General features: G+C 32.2%; 2 protein-coding genes and 2 long non-coding RNA genes across 4 annotated transcripts in view; 3 read left to right on the forward strand and 1 right to left on the reverse strand.

Moving 5' to 3' along the window:
- Positions 1–26,379, forward strand: part of LOC136274997 (ATP-dependent DNA helicase pif1-like) — a 423,530-nt gene that overhangs the window by 163,041 nt on the left and 234,110 nt on the right. The gene's annotated exons all lie outside the window — the stretch shown is intronic.
- Positions 1,948–4,400, reverse strand: LOC136274831 (uncharacterized). Its single transcript, XR_010713263.1, has 2 exons — positions 3,922–4,400; positions 1,948–2,696 (listed from the first exon to the last, which is right to left on the reverse strand). It is a non-coding gene; the product is annotated as an uncharacterized lncRNA (long non-coding RNA).
- LOC136274850 (uncharacterized) lies at positions 6,459–9,321 on the forward strand. The gene is made up of 3 exons (XM_066082580.1): positions 6,459–6,595; positions 6,992–7,101; positions 7,560–9,321. Exons 1-3 carry the CDS (start codon positions 6,529–6,531, stop codon positions 7,881–7,883), a joined length of 501 nt encoding a protein of 166 aa, XP_065938652.1. The 5' UTR covers positions 6,459–6,528; the 3' UTR covers positions 7,884–9,321.
- LOC117685243 (uncharacterized) lies at positions 11,696–12,350 on the forward strand. The gene is made up of 3 exons (XR_010712337.1): positions 11,696–11,881; positions 11,999–12,076; positions 12,260–12,350. It is a non-coding gene; the product is annotated as an uncharacterized lncRNA (long non-coding RNA).

Consider the following 26,379-nt stretch of genomic DNA (forward strand, 5'->3'; position numbering starts at 1 on the left):
TTTCAATTGCTTATCACCATACAAAAATGAATACATATTTTGAAGTTCATTCAACTCAACATCAGTTAATATTTCACCCTTATACTTTTTGGTAAAGATACCATTGTTATTACTCCAGTCAACTGATTGTAAATTTATTTGAATTGAGGCTTTTTCTACATTACTAGTATGCTGTGTTGATTTTAATTGCTGATGTAAGGTTCCACGCACACTGTCAGAATGAAATTTAGTCAGGTCATTAAATAGACACAAAAAATCATCATCAAAATCTGACTGTTTTTCCCTGGCCCAACTCTCTTTCAAGTATTTTTTCATAATCTGGGTTTCAATACTTTTTCTGTTTGTTGGATAAGAACCAAGTATTCCGTTTTCTCTCTCAAAACTGAACAACCAAAACGAGTAGATTGGACCAAAGTCAAACAAACAATCTAACAAATGACCATGCAAATGCATATTTGGTGTTACAAAATCAACTCCATAAAGTTGTTCAAACTTTTTACAAAAACTAACCAATAATCCATCAGCTACTTTTACATTTCCTAATGAAATGTATCTAGAACACAACCGTCTAAATGCTAATACATATTTTCTCCAGCATTCTAAATGTTCATCGGGTATGACATCTTTTAAAGCATAAACTGAGAACAGTAGAGTCCAATTTTTCCACTGATCAGCATTAAATGATCCATAAGAGGATGAAAACTTTTTAGGTAATTTGCCAATATCAGATGGACAGAAAATTTTCTCTATCTTCTCTTGAATAACTAAAAAATCACTATCTTTTAAGATCATTTTAGTTTTCCATACACTTATCATATGTTTAGCAGTCCCAAGGAAAAGATTGTGCATTGGGTCAATCGGTGTCATCCCTATTGGGTCAAAATAGTCTAAATCTAGCAGACATGACACTCTTACTCCATGTTTCTTTTCTAGGTTTTCTTTTTCAGATTTTAAAGAACATTTAGAAATTTTCCCACAAACTTCCCTGTGATGAAAATTTGTTCTTGGAGGCCAAGTGCTTCTGTCAAAACCACCAAATATCTTTTCTCCTAACACACCTGGAAACTTTTTTTCACATTTGTTACAGCCTAAGTTAGCCATGTGACCATAAAACCCACATAATTTCCTGCTTGCAGGAACATCACATCCTACACAAAGGAGAGCCAATCTGAACTTTTTAGTTTGGTTTTTGGATTTCCTAGATTTAATATGAAAACCATTATGCCAAGCATCATTTAGTTCGTCCACTAAAGGTTGAAGAAATGTATTTGTTGGTGGTTCTTTCTTCATATCAGGTATTATACCAATTAACATAATGTTTTCCCTTTTAAATCTTTCTTCTCTTGGTAAATTTAAAACTGATAAGTAAATAGCTCCTACAGAGTAATTGGTATGCTTAAAGGGCTGAAACCAGTCTACATTCAGCATTAAACCATAATTTCCTTCCTCTGTAAAAAAAATTGTATTTTCTACCATTGAAATCTTTCCAGATATTTCCATCATAAACATCATGAAGAATATTTTGTTGGGTTTGTCTAGATCTCCACCTTTCACATTTATCCTCAAAATCTTCACGATTTACAAAAGTTTCAAGTGATGACTTTAATGATTTGTAACAATATGTTTTGAATGGTACAAATTTTGAAGCACCTGTTTCTCCTACATCTTTAAGTAAAGGTTCTTTACATGTTTTACGCATGTATGCAAGTCTATGGTTTGGAAAGCACATATGATTACAGAGTTTTGATTGTTGTCTACCTTCAACACTTAAAAAACAATCATTCAAGTCATACAATGTAAAACACTTTCTACATACAACATACTTTGAAAATTGTGACTTGCTGTTGGCTAAAACTTTTGACATTGTGTATAAATTCTGTGGGAAAATTTTTACTATTGTTTGAAGTGCTGCTGAAAAATTACTTAAAAAATTAAATACAGTTGAAAATAGTTTTAATAATGCTTCAACAGCTGAGTCTGACACATTGTATACCGATTGCCACAGTACTAAAAATGTACATACAACTCGTGTCAAAACATTAATGGATTCTGACTCGGATACCACAGCTTTTTTCGACTCTTCAACATCTAGATCTGTATCCATTGAAATGTCAATTTCATCAGAATCAGAATCACTGGTTTCTAAAATTTCACTTCCATTCTCAAAGTCTATGTCAAAAAATGTTTCAGCATCTTCCTCACTAATATTACAAAAAGTTTTGTGTTCAATATATTTTTTTTTGGAGTCATAGTTTTTATACACAACTTCTTCCTCATCTGAGAAAAGGGGAGATTCTTGATGAGCATCATCATCATCTGTATTGCTATCAGAACTTGTACATACATTGGAAGAAGAAAGATTGATCTTATCATTGCCACAGTTTTCCATATGTCGCCGAAAATGTCGGTCGGAAAACTCTAATTTACATGCTGTACAAAACTTTCGTGGTCGCTTTGCTGCAGATGCCATATTGTAACACATATACAGGCAAGCAAGAAAACAAATTAATTTTGCACAAAAAATAAAGATGTCTTGTATTAAAAAATTCCCAAAAATATCAAAGACAAATCCATAACATTCACATACATATTTAAACTGATGTTCACAACACACGAATGGAAAAAGCTCCTGATCACCAAATTGCTGAAATTACTTGACTGTTTTTTCATCTCCATTAGCGACTACCCTTTGAAATCTGTAAACATTAAAAAAATTTTTTATATATTCTGTAACATGCTCTGTATGAAGTAAAGAGATATTGTGGCAAATTCATTTTTTATTTACTGAATATTATGAAAACATAATTATATATAGTTCTTGTAAATACTAATATTTAAAATGATAATTGCTAATGAAAGAGATATACGTTTATACATTGTATAGAGTCAACACCTAATGATCTTTACATTTTTAGTTGCGTTACTTGCTTCTTTATAAAATATAAAGCATATAAAGCAAGTTAATGCCTAGTTCTTTTCATAATTTGTTAAATTACAAAATGTCCTTGGGGTTCAAGAAGAAACACATTTAACTAAAAAAATATGAATAAAAATGTGTTTATATGGAGGGTCACCTCTCCATATCTGCCTGGCTATAGGATAATTTCAAATGAAAACACCTCTCCACGGCAAAGAGGCATGAGGATCTCCAATGTTTACTTAAATGAACTGAATTTTTTTAATAACACTGTTTAATGTAGATAATTAGAAATTTGAGGGTCACCTCTCCATATCTGCCTGGCTATAGGATAATTTCAAATGAAAACACCTCTCCACGGCAAAAAGGCATGAGGATCTCCAATGTTTACTTAAATGAACTGAATTTTTTTAATAACACTGTTTAATGTAGATAATTAGAAATTTGAGGGTCACCTCTCCATATCTGCCTGGCTATAGGATAATTTCAAATGAAAACACCTCTCCACGGCAAAGAGGCATGAGGATCTCCAATGTTTACTTAAATGAACTGAATTTTTTTAATAACACTGTTTAATGTAGATAATTAGAAATTTGAAGGTCACCTCTCCATATCTGCCTGGCTATAGGATAATTTCAAATGAAAACACCTCTCCAAGGCAAACAAGCATGAGGATCTCCAATTTTTAGCTTAGTAATTTTTTCTACCACTATACTAGAACCTGTACTCTTTGAATTGGGATATTTTTGTTGACGATTTGCTATTTTGAGGAAAATAATTCAACAAATACATGACTTACTGCATGTTAAAGAAAAACTCAGTTTTATACATGTACATATTACTGGTTTTCATTTGCACATCACATGTGTTATCATAAAATGATATCGTGATTGACATGCATCAGCCTTAATAACTTCACAGCATGGTTACAGTTTGGAACAGGGGTATAAATATGATGTAATATTCAGTAATAATCATTAAATTCAGTTAAAGTATTTTCATACCTGAAGAGGGTGTATTATTACATTTTCATAGAATTCTCTCTTTGTTCAATAGCTGCAACTCGTTTTTTCAACACTGAATATTCCATAAAACGCACATACAATGGATCTGAGGTGAATGTTATAAAATTTTGATTATCTTTTGGTTTCACTGATGATGATGATGATGATGATGATGATGGTGTTGATGGTGATGATTGTTGTGTTGATGATGATGATGATGAAGACAACCAAGAAATTGATGTTTTGTCTGGACAGGATGAAGCATTGCAGAGGCAAATGTGGTTTTTTTCTATACTTGCTTTCTTATGCAGTTTCTTCTTTTGTCTGTTTTCTTTCCTTTTCCTTTTTCTAAATTTCCTTTTGCTTTCTAAACTATGTTTACCCATCTTTTCCTTTGAAATAAAAATGTTTTACAAAGAAATTAATATACATCAGTTGATATAATTATACTGTTTACATGTATAATATATATATACACATTGCTTTCCATTCACAATGATGTCAGACTCAATTTCCCTTAGAAGACAAATTGGCTGGGTTTTTTTTATCTTACTTACTGATGTACATTAACAATAATTTAGGTACTTACTTTTTACGAACAATTTCTTAAAGTGCAATGCAAGTACTTGCATCTAGCACTGATGATAGCAGGCGTGGCCTCTTTGACTGGAGTATATGTATACCTTTATAAAACAAACAACAAAAGATACATGTAATTAGTTTATACATCAAATTCATGATAACAAAATCCTATGCTCAGAGAAATGCTTCATGATATTTATCTTTATCTTTGATTTAAAATTTTATCAATTAAATGCCTTGAAAAATAATTTGTGTGTACACACAAATGACACAATGTCAGGCTAGAAGCAAATTTTTACCTGTGACCTCCAATAATGACACAACCATTCAAAAGGCAATTTCATAATCAACTTATGTTATATCCTAAATGACTTATATATAATTTTTACTGTGACAAATAATGCATGACATGCAATTATGGATAGTGTGATGCTCTAACCTGACTGTCTTTAATTTTAGTTTGTTTTACCCCTTTAATCTATGTAATTCAAACATATTTCATATCTTTTTCACCTTTGAATCAAGCATTTACCAAAAAACAGTGAGCTTAAAAAGACATCCTAGACTACATACCAATAAATCCTCGGAAATTGTCCTGCACTATGTTGATGCTAGCTCTTGGGCTTCCAAGCACATGTACCAATCACGGGGTTCTGCAGGGGGTTCCTGTGACTAATTGGGATTCCCGCGCATCCCCTTTTGCCGCGCATCCCCTTTAGCGCGGAATTTTTCCCTCTCAAGAAAAGTTGTCGCTGTCACTAAACCTAGAAAAAATGAGCTCTCCTCTCGATTCGCAAAGTGATAGAATCTTTAGTGATGACGAAGGTGAAGTAGGTTCCTGCACTGGTTCCTCACCAAAACAGAGAAACGGGACTTGTAGTACTCCATGCCAAATTGGAAAGACCCCAAAACGACGCCGAATTCTGCCCACCATGTTGGATTCATCGGGAGCAGAAGAAAGTGATGCAGAAAATTCTCAGACACAGGTAGGGTTGTTCTTATCCTCATAAATTTCTGAACGAATGCAGATATAGCACACTTTTGTACCTTATCGCTTTATTTTGATTATCAAAAAAAGCAATTTAAAGATAATAAACTTATAAGATAGATGATCTTCGCATAGCTTCCCCGCGTACAATACAGGCTCATATATTGTTTACATTGTAGAGAAGGAAGTAAACAATATTAACATTAGTTTCGTATTTATGTGGAAACGTTACAAATATACACATACAGTAGCAAAATTATGCTGATTACTACAATTTTTTTGATTTAGAGGACTTATTTGTACTTTCACCTTTTCTTTACCTTTTGTTTATACAAAAATTAACAATACGAAATGGCTTTATTACAAATACTAGAGAGGTTCCGAAAAATCTATTTCTACTTTCACTTTTAATGTTTTGATTACAGGGAAATGACAGTTCGAGAGCAAGTAGTACTTCTTCTACACCGACTGGTCACCATGTTTGTGAGTTTTGATCTAATCTCAATCATTATTTAATTATATATAGCTACAACAAGTTTGTTAGAGAAAATCCTTCTCCAGCAAGATGAAATATTAAAACGAATCAAGGCGTTAGAGAAAAAAGAACAGGAGAAGGAAGAAACACGGGAAGAAAAAGTATACGTACCACCTAGTATACGAGTAAGTACATGTGCAAATTTTTAAACGATAAAGCAATGATTTAATTTTAATTTTATTTTATTTTTTTAATTTTTCTATTCGATTATTCTATTTATATATATACACACACACCCACACACATGGTGTATTTAGAAATCTAGGACGAATCGCTGGCAATAATATAATATTTATCACATTTGTTGTTGCAGAATGCAATTAGGGATGGCTACAGCGATGGACTCAAACGGGGATATACTTGGATGTTTGACAGCAATTATAAATAACTAACTTTTGATATATCACATAATAAGTTTTAAAACTTTTAAAAAGTCAAATGATTGTTTTTATATTTATTATAAAGTAACAATTTCAGACAGCAAGATGATGAAAACATCGAAATGACCAACCATATTTTGATGTTTGTTAAGGGCTGGAGCTCTGATGTTGAAGAGAGGGTCATCCACTGTAAGTTTTACTGTCACTTTCATGCACATAGTTTACATGTTTGTGTAATTTCTTTAATGTATAATTGAATCAAGAGCTGATAAATTAGGATTTTTTCCCACTTTCTGGAGAAAAATGGTGACATAGGTTTTTCTTCTTCCAAACAAATATAGCATGCATCCTAATCGCAGTATCTACCTGATAGTTTTCACTCAGTCTGTTTGTTTTCATTTGCTACTCCTTTAAGAATTATCTGCTTTCTCAAATACAAAAAAATCATCACAATTGTAAAGTTCTCATTTAAATACACTCCACCCCAAGTAAGTGTACATGTCATCTGCAAACTCCATGCATCTGATAGGTGATTCATTACAAGGTTTGCATGTGCACACCTGATTTTTATTTTTTTTTTCTTAGGTGGCATAAAGAGATACTTTATTTCTAAACGGCAGGAGTCAGTCCTCAAATCAAAAAATAAATTGCAGGAGCAAAAGCAGAAGAGAGTTATTTATGAAAGAAAGAAGGAGGTAACATTAACATATTCATATTTACTTAAGGTGGTATGGGACACCTTTCTATTGTGACATACCTCCAATCGAAATAAACTATAAAATGAAGTACATGTATAATTTTATTTTAAAGTTGCCTTTACCAAATTTGTTATCCAACAGTGTAACGCAATGGGTTCAAGCATTAGCTACGTATCTGTAAGTCATGAGGTTTGAATTCCGCAATGACTTTTATACTTTTAATCAAATTTAACGTACCTTAATGTTTTCAAAATAATTTAAATCATTTTTTTTTTTGTCAGACACTGTAAATTTTAAAAATTCTAAAATGGTAAAAGCATTTTGATGATAATGTACTTTTATCCACATTAATATCAGCAGGTGTCTCATACCACCTCAATTATTCATTCTTGATCTGCATCACTGCAATATACTGTATTTAATTAATTAAAACATTTAATTTCAATCCTCTACAGAAAGCAAAGAGGAGAAAAAATGCACTGGAACACCTTGCAAGTAGGGGGTGGGAAAATGAGATGAGAAGGGCCCAAGTAAGAAACATCTTAAAGGTGGAGTTTACCTCCAGTGATGAGGAGTGTGATGGTGGATTCATCTCCCATCCACTCTCGTGGCAGAGCGATAAACTTGCCAAGGTGAAATCCCACCTAGATAAAACTTTTCTGGAGATTTGCTCGGTAAAAAGTAGGAGGATGCTACAATCTAGGAGTGTTGGGGCAATTAATATTAAGCCAACTCCTACGTGTCCAGAGGTGTGTCCTTGGATGGTAAAAAAAGATTAAGTTGTTTCATTTTTTTAAAGGTATATATTGTGGCATTTTTTATGATCAAAATCTTGTAAAAAAAGTTTCATTTTACTTCATTGAACCATCAAATGAATTTCAACGATATCAAATATTCATTTTAATTATTTATCCTCGTGGAAATATTACAAATTCTTTGCATAACTCTGTCTTCAGCTAGTTCAATTATATGTATCACCCTTTTTCTGAATTTTATGTGGACTGTTACTTAAGCATTCAATGCTTATATATATATGTTTGTATGAAATATTTTTGTATCATTCTCTTTGTCAAGGATATTAATAATATGTTGAATGGCCATATAATATCTTATTTAGTTTGCTTCTTTGTTGAAAAATCTCGAATACTCAGATATCTCGAAGTTTTTAAACAGTCCCATCTAGTTCGAGATGACTGAAGTTTGACCGTATATACCTTTAAAGAATTGCATGCCATTGATGTTAAGACTTAATGAGATTTATGCACTCAGTAATTTGATACCAACTTGAAAATCATGCAATTAAATATTTTTTAAAATTATACATGTATGTGGAAATATACATGTGCATTAAATTGTATGAAATGAAAAACTCAATTTAAGATCACACATTATCTTTAACTGTTCTATTTACATGTATCTGGTATGTACAGATACATGAATGTATATAGATTTATTTTATTTGCTAATTTTTTTTATAAAATACATTGTACATGCATGCATAAAAACATTTTCATTTTTTTTTTTCAATGACAATTTTCCAAAAGTTGTAAGAAGACAATATGCATGTTCATTGAAAGAAAAATTAATTGTATAAGTTTACATATACATATGTATATAACTATATATATATATATGTAGTGATGAATTCGAAGGATTTTTATTGACTCTAGTACATGTATCTGTATTATATATAACTGTATGTAGTGTTGAAGGTTTTTTTATTCACTCAAGATGCTGTATTATTAATATTAGCAAACAGTTTCTACCAAATGATATCGATAGTATATTTTTGTCAAAATTGAATATTCGATTTATGAAACTAGGGGGTCATTTTAGCTTCTTTTTTTGCCTCTTAACAAATTTCTGAATCATTTATTTAACCTAATTTGTAAAATTAATTTGTTGGGTTTTAGCTGTAAGCAATCATAGAAAAATTCAACTAGTATGTACTGTGATTAGAGAAGAACATGTACTGGTATATATAGATTTTGTAAGTTTCAAGATTGTTATAAAGACCACCTGTAATGTTGATCACCTCTTCAATGATTTCTTTTAACAAGTTTCATCAATATGCTTACATTGATTACCATATTTGTATTAAAATTATTCATGTTGTGTATTCTTGCCATTTGAAACCTAGATGTAAACATGCAATCTAATCTCTAGTCATTATAAATGTTATTATGATATAATTGGTTTTTTTTTTAAAGAATAAATTTGTTGTTTAATCAATTGATATTTTTTATTAATATATTCATTTTAAAATTGTATTTAGCATTACATTAATTGACTAATATAGTTTGTCATTATGAGAAAGGAATTTAAAACTTAATGTAAATTGTGAACCAAAACTGACTGAAGGTAATATTTTCACTGGTCGAAAGGCAGAAAAGGGTAGAAAATACTCCAAGTACAAGATTCACGATGACAAACTGCTGTCAAACATAAGATTATATAAAAGGATAAAAGATAAAAAAAAAAAAGGTAACAAAAGACGACCTTTTTTTAAATAGAAAGGTAATCAATAGACATAAAAAGGTATAAAAGATGAATTAAAGATTGTTAAAGGTGATATTTTGTAATATATCACAAGGCAGATTGGGAGTATAGGCAATGCATATTAGATAACAAAAGGTTTTAAAAGTTGACAGAAGTAAATCTTTCAAAATAAGAAAGATGATAAAAGTCCAAACTGCATTAGTTGAAAAGGTGTTGAAAGATTGTTTTTCTTGAGTTAAAAGGTAATAAAAGATAGCATTTCTATTTTTAAAAGATTTATAAAAGTGGGCCTTTTGGATATCTTTTTTATGCTCAAAAGTTGAACAAAATATTAACTTTTATACCTTTCCACAAAATATAAAAGATATTTAAAAGGTGTAAAAAGGTAAACAAAAGTTAGCCATTTGGTTATCTTTTGGATAAACAAAAGGCGATTTTTCGTGCAGTGCATGACTGGACGGACATCTCGGACATCTAGTTTCAACACATGTGTAGAACTCAATAATGACAATGAATATTATGCATATCAGCCTAGCTGCTGCATGTGATGTTCGCTTCCCTCCTTCCATCTTAACATCAACGGCGCGAATTCTGCACGGACTTTTCAACGTCATCATCATCATGTGACCTTTAGGCCACCCTGATTTCGCGCGATTTGTCCAATAACGCCCTTATAAGCATTTTAACTGATTACAAATCAAAATAAGGGAAACAGATACTGAGGGAACTAAAAACAATGGTTCTCGTATGTAGGGATAATTATATTTATTTAGTGTTGAAAGAGTTTCAAAGCATTTGTGTGTTAAACAATCTTACACATTTACATGCGAGACAGTGACTATAATTTTTTTAATTACTGAGGCCCTGTGAATTATACAATTACTATATTATAAGCCTTAATTTGTTATTTTCCTTTACAAGTATGCGTTTACATACACGAATAAGTCAGGTTTCTTGCATGTGTAGGTTTCTTGCATTTATCAAAGGTAAATTTTAAATATCGACTAAATGCGCTACAGTGTTGAAAGCTTTCTTGTAGGTTTATCAGTAAAATAGAAAAAAAAATATTTGTTCACAACAAACTATTTGGAAGTAATTTCATTGTCACTTAATATCGGTGGGTATAAATAATTTACAGCGGATTTTTTTTTTTTGGGGGGGGGGGGGGTTAAATATCACCCTTTAATGTAGTGTACATGTACATTCTCTCACTTCATAAAACAAAAATCAAATAAATTTTTAAGTAATGATAATTATCCTACATGCAGTTGATTTCTTTTTTTTCAAATTAAAGCAATATTAATGGTTATTTAAACTTTACTGTAAAAAAAAAAGACTAAATATGATAAACATTCTCTTAAATAGTTGAATAAAGATGCTACATTGGATTGAAACGAGGTAACTTAAATTGCTTTTTTTTTTAAACTTACAATACCCGTGTTTACAGGTGTAGAAAAAATAGAGCAACTATGAATTAATTAACACAATATCACTTAATCAGAGACCCTAGGGTAATGCGCAGATCACTCCTGTCCCGTGTGTCGCGCAGATATGTCACGACACAGCGGTGTTTTTAAAAAGGGAATATAATTCAGTTAATGGGGTAGAGCATCTACGTCATTATCGTGATGTACTTTTTCTTTGACCCGTCAAATCCTTTAACTCGTACCCACGAAGAAAGCGCTGATTGGGGTGGTAAACATTCCCAACCCGCTTAATTTTTTTGTTTTATTTCCTCATTCCCTCACCGAATTGTTCATTCAAGACATATAAATACAACGGAGTTTTGCTTAACGTTATTATCTTGAGAAAATGGCTGAAGAATATCTACAGTTTCTGTAAGTAATTTTTTTAGATAATCGTTTCAAAATTAAATAAAGCTAGTGAAATAATAACTTATCAAATTTTAAGAGAACAAATTTTGGTATACTAACTTTTAAAGGAATCTGTTCATAATTTTTCTCTCACTTCATAACACAAAAATCAAATAAATTTTTAAGTAATGTTCATTTTCCCTTATCCTACAGTTGTTTTGGTTTTTTTTTTTTCAAATTAAAGCAATATTAATGGTTATTTAAACTTTACTGAAAAAGGTCTAAATTTGATATATCTATAAGTTTTTTTAATATAATAAACTTGTCATCAAATCATTTATGGGTTGCACACAAACTTTCTATATTGACAGCGAAGCGACTAGCTCAGCAAAATCGTTTGACGAGTTCGAACAAATTTGGATGAAAATGGGGGATGAGTTAGAAATGGAGGGCCTGGCAAAGCGGTGAGTTGAACAGATTTTGATAGAGTTATCTTTCTTTGGCTTGATTTTAATATGTCTACTTTCATACAAATATTAATGTGTTAAGTGGAATCAGAAAGTGTGTTATATTTTTTAAAGGCCTTCCACTCCTACCCCAGAAAGTAAGAAAAATCAGAAAGCAGAAACCGACAGTACATCACACGTCCCTTTTGAAGGGTACGTATTAGAATAATATTTTTCTCGATCATCGTAGCACTACTTGTAGTATTTAAAAATGAATAAGTTTCGATCAAACTCATCAGAGTAAATGGATTATTATATGTCATTTTAATGTAATTTCAAAAGTATTGTCGTGTCTTAGGATTCAGTAATAAATTTTTGACACTTGATTTATCCCAGCTATTCCCCAGCTCACGACTCCAACAGTCTGTCCAACTGGTCGGAATGCCAGTTCAACGCCAAAGTGGAGGACTCAATATTAACAAACTTAAGGTGATGATTATAAACACTTTAATTTGTTAATGATATTTTATATTCGTTATTGAACTATTTTTGAATGCTTAATCACCTCAATTTGATCAGTAGCAATATTGAATTATAATATTTTTTATTATAATTAATGTTAATTTATTTACGAAGGTTAAATATGAGTTCTTAAGAATTGCAAATCAATATCACGGAATGTGAGATGTACATTAATTGAACACTCTGTAAGGTATATTTTTCATATTTCATCAACAGGCGAACACACCCGAGAAAAATTCGTAAACTTGAGAAAAGAATGAGAGAACCAGAATTTAAACCACAGTTCGACCTTTTAAGAACCCTATTGACTAGGGTGATGTCTGATTGTGAACAAATTCAAATTATCTTCAACTTTGTTGAAGATAAACTGAACAAAGTAGACAACCACACTAAAAGGGTTAAGTTCACAACTCTTTAGTTTTTGATTGTTAGTCTACTGTTTACTGTTATATATTCTCGGTGAACGATTTTCGATAACAACTTGTGACTTGCACTTTGTCATGATGTTTATGCATACTAAGCCATTTAAATTTGTACATGTATAGCATCACATTTTGTATTGTTTTGTAATCAATGACATTCTTCTGGACACTTGTATTATGTGTATGATCAGTGACACTGAGAACATTATGTACATCGGTCATATATATAACTGTTTAAAACACATTAATTATATTATTATAAAAAAAGATAATGTTTAAATTGTATATTTATGTATATTGAAATACCCCCGGGACCCTTGATTGAGAAATAAAATATCTTGTATCTTGTACTATCTCTGTTGTCTCTGGGTCTCCTGATAACAAAAAGATATAGAGAATCTCAAAACTTTGTAAAAAGTATAATGATAGTTTACTTACTGTAAAAGGTTGAGGAATGGTGCTACCTCTGATGCAAAAAACAAAAGTGAAGTGAAGGAATGCTTCAAATTTTGCACCTTTTATACTGAATATTAAAGAACTGGCCCTACGAAAAACTGCGTTATAAAACCATGCCTGGAAACAATATTTTGGTAATTCTAACTTTAGCAATACTTTACACTGTTGCTGTGGTTACAGATGACTAAGGTGACCCTAATAGTAGATATTAATAGTAGATATTTATGGTATTATCCTTCAACGGTTGCTATGCGAACTAAGGTGACCCTGATAGTATATATTTATAGTATCATTCTTCAATTGTTGCTATGCTAAGTCCTTGACTGTAGACTACCCCCTGACTGTAGACTACCCCCTGGGGAAAACCATGACGTCATCCCTGGGGAAAACCCATGACGTCATCCCTGGGGAAAACCCATGACGTCATCCTGACTGCAGAGTGACTGCACTCTGTCCCCCTTACTACTTGACTCACATAAAGGGCAAACACAAAAGCTACAAAATGTGACTGCTTGGGGTTTGTTGTTGTTTCTTTTCTTTAATCGTCTTAATTGAATTTGTTTTATCTCCCATATCCCTGAATCCTACTAGTAAGAGATTGTCACGTGATCTCACAATGTCAATGCTTTGTTGAATTGACATTTCATCAAGAATTACGCATTTTCAGCCCTCCTGTGGAATTTGTAGTGTGTCTGCCTCTACATACACCAGTTAAAAACTAAAATCCTGGGTTTTGGTCGATTAAACTCTTGAACAAAATAAGCAGCTGTTGAAAAGGTAGAATGACCATACCTGAATTTGCCTTGAGGTGTTCTTGTGTACAGGTTAAGACAAGATAATGCATCCTTCCTATTGACGATTCGTTAGATATTACGTGTAATATTTGTTTGGTCAGTGAGAAATTTCTGTTTTGTTTCTGTAATTCACATGTAGTTAATACTCTTTATTGTTTGTAGCTGCATCAACATATTGAAATGCACTTATTTGACCAATTTAATATAAACATAAATATTAGAATGTATGCATAGAATTTTGTTAGTTTAAATTCAGTGTTTAGGTTCAGTTCTGTTTGTTGCAGGTGTACATGTAGTAATATAGTTGGCACACTTTTCTTTGGTTTCGTTTCTTTAGAGGAATTAAAGAGTAAGAAAAGTGAAACTACACAATCATTTCCTAGATTACAAAAGAAGTGGGTCCACTGAATCAAGATTATTAGTTTGCAAGAATTAATGGCACGACTATTTACCTAACAACGCAAGATGATGTGTGCAGGGAACAAAATAGTGTGCACAACACTGAATATGTTACCGAATCAATGTTCAAAAAATTCATGGTTGATCAAAATTCGGCTGTGATGGCCATGAAGAAATCCTTTGACGCAAAAAATAACTTGATTTAGGTGCAAGCAGAATCGGCAGATGACAGTGATTCTAAATTGGTTGGAAAACAAAATACAACAAGAAAGGCCGACAACGTTTCTAATAACGCGGCAAAAAGGTCAAGATAAGACATGGGCGGACATGACGTAGAAGTAAACAAAATTGGCGGCTCGGATAAACATGAAGATTCCTTCGCTGTTTCCAACAACATTGTTAAGAAAAAAAACTTCCGTATCAACACAGGACGAAAACTTGCCACCAACGACGACAGGAACAAGTTCTAGTTCAATTTTGTCCAGGAAAGCTGAGAACTCTCTCCTCTCTTCGTTTAGGTAGATCGTTTAATCATTTGGTTTATGCGAGTCAGTTAATATATATGTTAATAACAAACCATTCTTTTTTCTTTTATTACATTTTGCTTCTATATTTTACAGACAAAATAAAAAGAGAAAAATGGAGGCCTTAGAGAGGAGGTTTACGGACCCTCATATACATGTAAAAGCGTGCAAGGAGTTTGAAGTTCTGCAAACGTTGCAGAAGAGGATATCCTTGGACATGCAGCAATATGAGATAATAGTAAATTATTTCACAGATAAATGTGGGGATCTGGAACAACCTCAGAAGAAACGAGTAAAGCTCTCTACTTTACAAGTTTCAATTGGACTTTAAAACTTTAAAAAACTTGAGGTTATAACGGGAAATAACTCTTGCTAAGTTCAGACCAGTCGAAAACTATATATAGACTGTTCATGTGTTGTTGAGTAAAGAATCTTTTATAATAAAGGAAATAAATACATTTCTATGTTGTTAATTGTCAAATATTGTGCTGTTACATTTTTGTCCAACCTCTGTGTTTTAAAGAGACATTACAGCTCGATTTCCACATGTATGGAGAGTGTTTTTTAAACACTAATGGATTAAATGGTGAAAAATATATCGATGCTGAAAACTTGAAGCATGTAAGTTCCTTAATGATCTCTACACCTCGTATTGAAGATCAGCCGGAAGTTCCTTTCTTGTTTTTATAGGACCGTCAAAAACTATTACAAACAACAATTTGTTTACGGTTAAAACAGATTTATTTACTTTTAAAACCTATAATTTTCTGAAAAGTCATTCCTTCAACTTTGCGAGAAAGTTGTGGTAAAAAATTTTGTTTCATTATTTTTGCAGAAAATGAGCTGTAGTGTCTTTTTAAGACATATTTCTAAACGAAGTTATCTTTTACATATAATAACTTAAAGATAGTAAAAAACGTACCTTAATAGTATGAAATAAGAACCCTTACTTTTTTCAAGTCTCACTTTACACGCTCCTCTATGTGATAGGTACATGTATATCATTTGGACCTCAGATGTCCTTTACCTCGATTATATATGTATGTGCCCACAGACGGTTTGACCTCGGACTGTGTTGAGTGTGTCTTGCCCTCAAATGTTTATGACCTTGTTTACCCTTGATCTTTTCTGTCCTTGGGTCGATTTCCTCATTCTGTGACCTTGTACCCAGTCGCGATATAGGTCAGGATCATCTGTAATTGATTTTGACCTTGACTTGATTTGGACCTGACCTGACTTTGATCTTGAACTTTTGGGGTGTGGTCCATATGACGTCACTGCCCCTATAGCCCACAGACTATACCCCTTACTGCTCGGTGGTAGCGAAACAACAATTAAACCAGCTTTAATAGTTAGTGATCATGCCACTATTTCAGATGAGTCGGTTAACCATATTTGACTTTTTTTTGCAATTTCACACCGAACACATTTTACAGTATACATATCCTTGTCCATACTTATAAAAAAATAGACATATAAGTATACCATACTTCATTAAGTCTAGTGTTCATATAGTAGATGTGATTCTTTTTACATCATGAAACCATTTGATGTGTTAAACATTAATGTAGTGCACCTCTCTAAAGTTTGAAAAAAAATATTAATAATTCAACTGTTAATGGTTATGTGTTTCACTTAAAACGTTTGAAGTTTGTAAAAGAGTTTTGAACTCTACTTTCCCTCTCGCTCACCAAAATCGAGGGCCGAAGTGGGGGGAATAACAAAGTAGACGACACGGCTCGGATAGTACAAACAAATTTATAGCATCCTCTATTGCGATACTGTCGACTGATTTATGCTCAAAAGTCAAATCAATTTACATTAATCTTTCGTAAACTTTATTCAATGCTTAAATGTAAATATCAAAAGTCACTATTGTGTATATCAATGTCAGACTAAGGCTAGGAGCGCCCAAGAGAGAGAGTGGCCATTCTAAAGCTGACACAACAATTAAATCAACACAATAAGGTCAGCCCAAATAGTTAATTTTTCCTTCTTTAACACGTACAGGGCAAATTGAGGTTAAAGTTTTCTCTACATTACTTAAAAAAGAGGCTAGTATATTAGATAAGAGGATGTAATACAAAACGTTCAAATTAGAACACCTTCTAATAAATGTGTGGTTTCACGGTAGATCGGTCTTTAAAACCCCCTTTGATCAGGATAAATGCGTTATCAGAACCCGCAATAATTAATTCGGAATACCTTATTGATGGTACAGAGTGTATATGGTTGATTCGTTTAAAATAACGATTATTATCGAATTAAGCATATTTCATTGTACACTTCAAGTGAAGTATGAACATGCAATCACGAGAATTATTATAAGGCCGTAGTAGGTATTGCAATATTTATGTACATATGTTAAAATTTAAAAAAAACCCACTTTTAATTCAGCACTAACTTTCATTTCCCTTGACATGAAAAACCCCACCGATAATGAGCATATGATGTGGGCTAACACAACATATATTGTACTTGTGTATATACGTATTGTATACCGGTTTAAAGTACTTGTGTCATATTTATTTTCCTAACAAACTACTTGTAAGTAGGAATTTATAATATACAGCAGAAATACAATGACTGATTTTGTTTCATAACTACATTTATAATACATATATCTAATGTTTCTGTGTAAAATTATTCAGTAAGGCTGACATCATCAACCGAGTTAATTATTTGGTCACGTGTATAAAAGCGGTGTTTAATAATTGAGCATGCGTCACACCACAAGTGCATACACCCTGACCTATATCGACCAGGAAATAGTTCAGGTCGGGTCCTTTGCGCAGGTATTGGACAACCGGGCGGTATTTTCAAACGTGACTAAAAAGGGGTGCAGATGATGAATCTGATCAATGTGGACACTTCTCGGTAATCACTTAGTCCATCAATTAGTGTTACGAAACTCTAAACACCCAATCATCACCAACAACGTCCACCCGAAAGTATGTATAAATGGGGTGTTTGCAAACAGAAATTATAATTGACAAGAAATCTGATCATGGCAGAAAAATTCCTTGACTTTCTGTAAGTAAAAATATTCCTTTTTTTTTATAATTACTTAATTTTTTCTTAACTTGTTTCATTTTTACAAGTACATTAATTGTTAAGCTTAAGAGTTTAAGAATACAATTTTTTTCACAATTTTAAAACTCCTAAATTGGTTGTGATTAGTGACCGAAACATAACAAAGTAAAGGGTATTTCACAAGTTATAAACTGAGTAGGCAAGGATTCGTTAATTTCATTACTAAAAATATAAAGACTATTTTATGCATTATTATTTAAATGCCTAACATTTTGTACGAAAGTAATATAAAACATGGTTAGATGTAATTCCTTTGTTCATTTTCTCAATTTCTGAATTTTCATACTGACAGTGACGCCACAAACTCAGCAAACTCGTTCGAAGAAGTTTGAAGAAATGTCGTTGAAGATGGGGGAGAAGTTGGAAATGGAAGGCTTGCCAAAGATGTGAGTTTAACAGATTTTGTAAGCGTTATCGTTCTTTGGCTTGATTTAATATTATTTTAGTCCTAATAAATAACGAAGTATGATGACATCTGTTCTTAAAATTAATAACATGATAATAATAATAATAATAAAAAATTGAAAAATATGAAAGAAAAAAAACGTAAGTGCTTTATGTATTTTTTTAAACATTTTCTCTCACTCTTTTATTGAAGTTATATTCCACCCCTTCCCTCTCCAAACTACCATTCGACATTAAGTACAATTGGCAAAGAAAATGAGTCATTAAAAAGGTAGATTGGATTCTTGTGTAACGTAATGTACCAGAATGTGTTATATGTATATTTAATAACTTTAAAAAAAATTATCTTTAGTCATTACATTTTCATAAGAGCCAGAGTACCTTTACGCCAGTTGCCAGTTACTCGCCGGCACTCGATTCGAACTGGCCAACAGTAAAATCACCAAGTTCTGACGAAGGCAGATTTAGTCACGTGGAAGACTCCATTCTGACTAATCTGAGGTGATGAATAATTGCAAAACTTTTTAAGTAATAATAACAATCTATGTTCATTATTTAACATTTAATGTATAATCACTTTATTTGCTCATATGCTTATGATTTTTTTTACAAAAGGGTAAACATAAGTTCTTAAAACAAAACTGCTAATCATCAGTTTGTAAGATGTAGATTAAATTCTAATGTGGTATCTGACACCCTCTATGGTTTTCATAAACAGGAGAAAAACCCTGAGAAGACTGAACAACTTAAAAAGAGAATGCGTACGCCAGAAAAGCGCTCCCAGACTTTAAAGAACAGTTCAAAACTGTAAGGAGCTTGATGACGAGGATTGAAGAAGATTGCACACAAATAAAGATTATTGTTAACTTTCCAGAGGACAACTGTCAACTTCATTTTCGATAATAATTAAGTATAGCTTTCTTAAGTTTTGAATTAATTATAAACTCCAATCTTTTGTCTCTCTTATACATGATGATACGACCAAACTTTCTCTGTTTCGGCATGAAATCATTTTTTAAAAATTCCCAGATCTCCTTCTACCGTCTCATCGCGATCTAACATTTCCCCCTAAGAAATATTTTAATCTTATAATATTTCCCGCTTTTATTTAAACAATCGTTGTTTTTTTTACCGCATATTTTGATTTTATGAACTTCTTTTTTTCAGTCATTCTTTTACGCAGAGGAACGATGATGAATTTTGTAATGTAGATCTCGGACCTACTAATATCATTTTATATCATATGAAAAACGAAAAAAGCGACTGAACACATAGCTTCTATCAAACCAAGATGCCAATGAAACCTTAGAAAAACAAATAAGGGACCTAAAAAACAAATGGATGCTCTGAAAAAGGAAATATATATATTGTCGAACTATTTACAAGTCTTGAAAGGAGACATCTTTGTTAAATGTTTAGAACTGTATGTTCAATCTTGTTAGATAACAAAATGAAATGCGACTTACTTTTCAATTGTTTATCCAATGAATCTTGCCTGCTAGATCTGGTCTTTTTTTCGTTTATACAGTGAAGGATAATTTATGTAACTAATTACTGACAAATACATTCATTTTCTCGACTCATCACACAAGCTGAATTTATCTTTATTTGATTTATTTTTCTTAGCACGGTGAAACTTTTATACGTAATATATTAAAATTAGGTCAAGATTTCAATTTACTGAAAGTTGATTGAATTTCGGATCAAGTGTTATACGTAATATAGTCAACCAGCTCAAAGCAGGATTTTTTTTCCTTCAAGATTATGCTATAGAATTAGCGTATAAAGCTTGTTTTATACCAGACTTTCATGGAAAAGGAATTCCTAATTGATACTCTGAATGATTGTGCAGTTAAAAGTTTTATTGGTTAAGCTGCATTTATTTTAATTGTTTTATTTTTTAGCACGGCACTATAGTACAAAAGAATATTGTAAACTGAATTATGCAACCTCCTTCCACGAATTGGTGTCATGTCGTCTTCAAAGCTATCGTTTGAGAATTTTTTTCTAAAGCAGATAAGGATGTGCTACAGTTTGTATTGAAAGATAATGGGAGTTACCAGGATAGGCAGTTTTCAGTGCAACTGTCATATTTTAGAGAAAAGGTTTACTGCCACCTTTAAAATTAGTAAAATGGCGTAATCATGTATTTTGATGAAAGTCAGTATTTCCAAATTTTGGTTAAATGCATCATAAAGCTTATTATTAACATTAATTAACATCTACAGGGAGTGTCATTTTAAAGCTGCAAGGTTTCTTCTTTATAGTACATGACATATCAAAAACACTGAAGAAAGAAATATATAATATATATATGGCAATATAGAATGTAATGATAATATTGAAATCAAAGACACGGACAAAAATAAATATATACCAAATATATATCAACCAATACATCGTCGAGTATTACCTAAACGCGCATTGCAAATAAATAACATTTATTTTTCTATTTTTTACAAAGAAACCATCATAAGGGAAGTTTTCCTACCAATTGAAGTCTTTGATGCATTTTGGATCATTAGAGAAAACATAAAGCACCTGAAAGGTTAGGCATCTCCACATTGGTAGGTAAATAATAACTTCCTTACTTCAGAGAATTTGAAGATGACGATCGGCAAGGAATGATACCAGTTAACCATCAATATGGTTCGCTGAAAACGCATCAAAAACAATAAGGGGGAGCGAAGTTAGTTATATGCAATTTTTAGGAGACGAATTTATCTTCAAGTACATTTACCATTTCGATTCATTGGTATTCAATGATAAGGGGCGACAGGTTTCTTTGTCAATTTACGTCTTTGATTCCTTTAAGATCATTAGAGAAGGTATAGAGGTCGGCTTGGACCACCTGAATAGTTTAGCACCTCGAGCAAGGCTGCTTCTGGTAAGTAATTACTTACTTTATAACTTCCTTTTTTAATTTTTTTTAGGGTTTTTACAATATGGGGGATTTTTTAGTTGTTGCAAATTCATCTGTGTAATTTCAGATATATTTCAAAAGGCAAAAACTTCTTGGACGAACAGACTGATTTTAATAATATGTTTACAAAGCTGGCCCTAATAAAAAAAGAAATATGTACCTAAGTAATTTTGTTTGATTTAGAATACACATATAACGACAACCTTTCATTATGTGCACGACACACCGATGTTTAAAACCAGTAAAGCAACGGACCCGTTTTCGATGTCATCAAATTGTCCCTGTGGAAAAATTTGAACACGAATTCATTTTAGTTATCGTCCACAGTGACACAATGAATGATAACGACCGCAGCACATATCTATCTTGGTATCATCATGAAGTAAGGTAATAAAATAATTGAATCGGTAAAAACTAAACGTTGATATGATGAAATATTCTGCAATATTCATGTAAGGGGTTGGTAAATGATCAGATCTTAAAAATGATTGACTTTGTTATCAATCTGGAGTTTGTAGTTAGCCCTATTGCTCAGGACTCGTCCAATGGCTATCACAGTGATCAGGGGATCTATTCACAAAAAATCGTACGTTTAATCTTAGACGTAAGTTTGACGTACGATTTTTTCGTAGGATTTTGGCTATTCACAAAATGTCGTACGTGTGACGTTACGTCAAAAAAAAAAACAGTCGTTAGTTTACGTCTACTATTGGGTTGACGTAAGTCTATAATTGATATGTTTATAGTTGAGTTATGGCAGTTCTACCTTCTTTTTGTCATAAGCAAAATTAAGAGAAGAAACTCCTATTTGATAACGCGCTGTGGTTTGCCATGAAAAAACAATGCCGGAGATCCTTTTGTATCCCGTATTGCAAAATATGTTAATGGTGGTTGAAGTTTATATTTCTTAATCTTATTTGAAGCTCAATTATAATCATTTAAGTATATAATCCAAAATCACCATTAAAAACCTTACACATTGGAAAAGATATATGTTACGCGACAGCAATGCCGGTGTAACGACGAAAAGTGACCCCCATAGAATATTGACCGGGGGTCATATTTCTACGTAGAAAAATGACCCACTTCGTTGTAGAATACTTTGATTACATCATAGGAATTATGGCCTGTGGGTCATTATTCTCCGTAAGAGTTGTAGAAAAATGATCGTGTAGAATATCGACTTTATATTTATATTGTCTTTAGGGTGGATGCAGGGGTGGTGCTGGTGCTGGGCCGGGGGGGGGGGGGTTGCCTGTTTGATACTAAATTGTTCGAAAAACCAGCTTGAGTACGCTTTTCCGATCACCTGTTATTGCTTATCTGCATCGTTATCTTAGTCTGTTATTTGATTTTTCAAATAAAAAATGAAAGATATAGTCACGTTTAGTTAATTAAAGTACATTGATTAAAAAATGTTTCCCTCACATTAAATCAAGGCAACAGAAGAAAAAGACGTACATTAGAGAAATAGATAGTTAAAACAGGCGCAAATCTAGGAGAAAAAAATTAAAAGGTTAGGGAAGTTGGGGGGGGGGGGAGGAATGACATATGTTTACATTGTCAAACCGTGACTGAAAAGGTATAATATCAATCTGAATGAATAAAAAAGACGCCCTTATTGTATGCAGAAAAAAAAGACAGAAAGGAAAAATTCGTTGAGGAGGCTGGATCCGAGGGATAATTATATTTGCCAAAGGGGGGGGGGCTCTAGGCCTATTATCGGTCAATTTGATGAGTGAATTTAAAAAGTTTGAATTCTTCCACTCCTTAAATCCACGATTGCATGCATCATCCCATTTTGATTTTTCTAAAAACAATTATTTTTTTTGTTACAACAGGTTTACTAAGAAGAATATATGTTAGACAAATACAATTCTTGATTTAATATAATAATCAGTCAATATAAACGTCACCAATTCCAAAACTTCGAATTTAGAATTGAACAAAAGAAACAAAATACTTTACAGATGATTCTGTGTGAGTTTGAAATCGATCACTATCGTAATCAAAATTAAAATGTACTTGCAAACTTCGGTATATAACAGTGATAGCAAATCGCAAAGTAACAATGACACTAAAAAGGGCTTTACATGTAGCATTGACATTGACTCCTAATGAATACAATCACGGTACTTACATGTATAAACGACATCTGAATCTAGCAATTAATATCGGCATATTCTGACTTAAAATTAAACTCTCCTTTGATTTAGCACAAACATGTAAGTGTTCCAGGCATTTATACTCAATCTAGAATATCTAGAAGAAAAGAAACAGCGGTTATTTTATTAATATTCTTGAAAAAGTGAACTCTTAACTGAGTGTTAATAAAGTATATCATCTATTGAGATACGTTTGCCGATAAGTAAAAATTCAAGTCATCGTCAACATGTTGCATACAGGAAGTCCGGAAGGGAAGTCCTTTACAGTTTATTTGAGGCAAAATGTATGATCTGTCAGGTAAAAAAGCATTTGGTCTAATACATACAGGTATAATGTTTAATAATTTAAACAATTTTTTATTATGTGAAATATTACATGTAAATACTGTAAACGTATTACATTTGGCTGTGTATTCTATTTAGCGTTTTTGGCGGAATGCGGCTTCCGCTCAATCAAGTACATCGCTAAATCTCATAAATATATGTAAAATAATAGCCACATTCAGGAATACGCTAGTTCAAAATCTACACCGACTTGTTCATAAACTAGTTTCCGCCAAATATCGTACACGCCAAATATAATACGTTTACAGTAGCATAATATAATGTCATTTGTGAATCACTGCAAAATTGCATCCTCCAATAACTTGTTTCAGCGATGCGTTAATCGTTACCTTTTGACTAGAATTAAGTTTCTTGCACGTGTTGTTTGTATATTAAGGAAACAAGTTTTCTCCTATCGGGGAAAATTTGATATAAGAATTTGAACAAAGCAAACCAGTTTGCGACGTTTCGTGTTTGTTGGAATACACTAACTGGTCTCTACAATTATTTTTTTCTCAAGTAGAAACTTTTTGATGTTGTTTTTAAGCGAGGTCAGAATTTGATAGGGACACTTTTCAACATGCGGGGGTTATAGATCTACAGGTCTGGAATGGTTTTCTACTGTAGAAAAAGGACGCTACTTGTCATAGAATACTGACCCTGGATCAGTTTTCTCCGTAGAAATTTGACGTGTCAGTATTCTACAGGGTCACTTTTCGTCGTTGCACCGGGTATATCGAATCAGTATTACTTAAAACTACGATTATGATTTGATACTATAGGCTTATTTTTATTCCTACAAATGCATTAAATCAATTAAACAGTAGTCATATGCATACACACTAATTAGATATCAGTATGTAATGTAATCAGCGTACTACATATCATGCATGGGTCGGGGGGGGGGGGGGTCCCTCTGGTCCCCCTAAAAAAAATATTTATTTAAGGTAGACCCAGCCTTTAAGAAATTTGTGACAAACCTTTTTTTTTAAACAACTTTTAAACTTATTAAAAAGACCGAAATATTTATACCTTTGCAAGTTGGTTTTCCTATTGTGAGCTTCAGCTCACGACAAGATCCAAATATTCAACCGCCAAATATTAATACAATGAAGCGTGATCTCAAGAGTTATTAAATTATGCACAAAAATGCATCATGTTAGGTCATATTTTTAATCAAAATCTAATGATAGTCATGAACTAAATAACTTCTTATTCACTTTTCTACAGGAAAAATATGAAAGAAATATTACATTTATTCTCCAGACGACCTTTAAAAAATTCACAATAGCGAAAGGAAAATTATCAATGGACACGCCGACCTGGGTAATAACACTCAGTAACTTTATTATCGCCGAAACAGACAAAATAAACCGGCATATTTAAAATGTACAGGTAGCGATAAACTCAAAGTGTTTTTGACAGTATTTTAAAAATGCCACGTTTTATGACAAATTCTGCAGTAGATTTTTTGAAAGTTAAAACATGACTTAAATTTCATACAGAACTAAGATTTTCTCACATGCGTCTGACGTTAAAAAATTTTCCTTTCACAACAAAATTATTCTCAGGAATATAATAGCATAATTATAAAACGGAAATATTTTATTATAATAAAATAAACAAGAAATATTTTTAACGTCAGGCACATGTAGATTTTCTTTCTGTCGATAATTGTAAACATACATACATTAAAATAGGCGTATGGGAAGAAAAGAAGTGACTTCGTTATATACGTCTGTGCTCAAAGGCGCTATAAAAGTTCCGCGAATGTAAATGAGCGAAAATACAGCCTGACGTCATTTTTCCACAATGCCCACTGCGCATGAGCATTGTCGGTAACTAAGAACTTTGACGCACTTACGACTGTAACAGACGTACGACAACGTTGTTATCTTACGACAGCTTTTGTGAATAGCACCATAAACGTAAACGTACGTTTGTCGTAAGTTTAAGGTGTAATCGTAGACGTATGATTTTTTGTGAATAGATCCCCAGTATTGTAAAGCGTCATTCGCGGGGTGTAAATGGTAAATGGAAAAAAAAGTGATGAAGTTCTTCCAATTCGTGTGAAACACGCTCTAAATCAGGAAGAGTATCGAGTCCAGACTCCAATTCCAATTAGATGGACAGTGTACAGAAACAAACATTGCATGAGGATTTACGGAAGTCTGGCCATATTGTTACTCTGATTAACGTAGACTCCTCGTTCCTAGCACAAAAAAGACCTTAGATAATTAGTATACTTAAACAAGTTTAGAAAAAAAAGACCCAAATACTAGTATACAAAAAAAAACTCTCGGCATAAGATAAAATCTTAAATAATTGAAAATAATATAAAGGAGTTATTCATCAAATAACGCAAAAAATAAACAAAAAAATAAATAGTCCAAACTTCATTACACTCCTTTTTTGGTATTGTTTCCATAAAACATGTTTCTTTTAAAATAAGTTTATCAGCTGAAAATACAACCACTTTGTCATTTAAT

This window comes from Magallana gigas, chromosome 1 (assembly GCF_963853765.1).
Source record: "Magallana gigas chromosome 1, xbMagGiga1.1, whole genome shotgun sequence".
Lineage (NCBI taxonomy): Eukaryota > Metazoa > Mollusca > Bivalvia > Ostreida > Ostreidae > Magallana > Magallana gigas.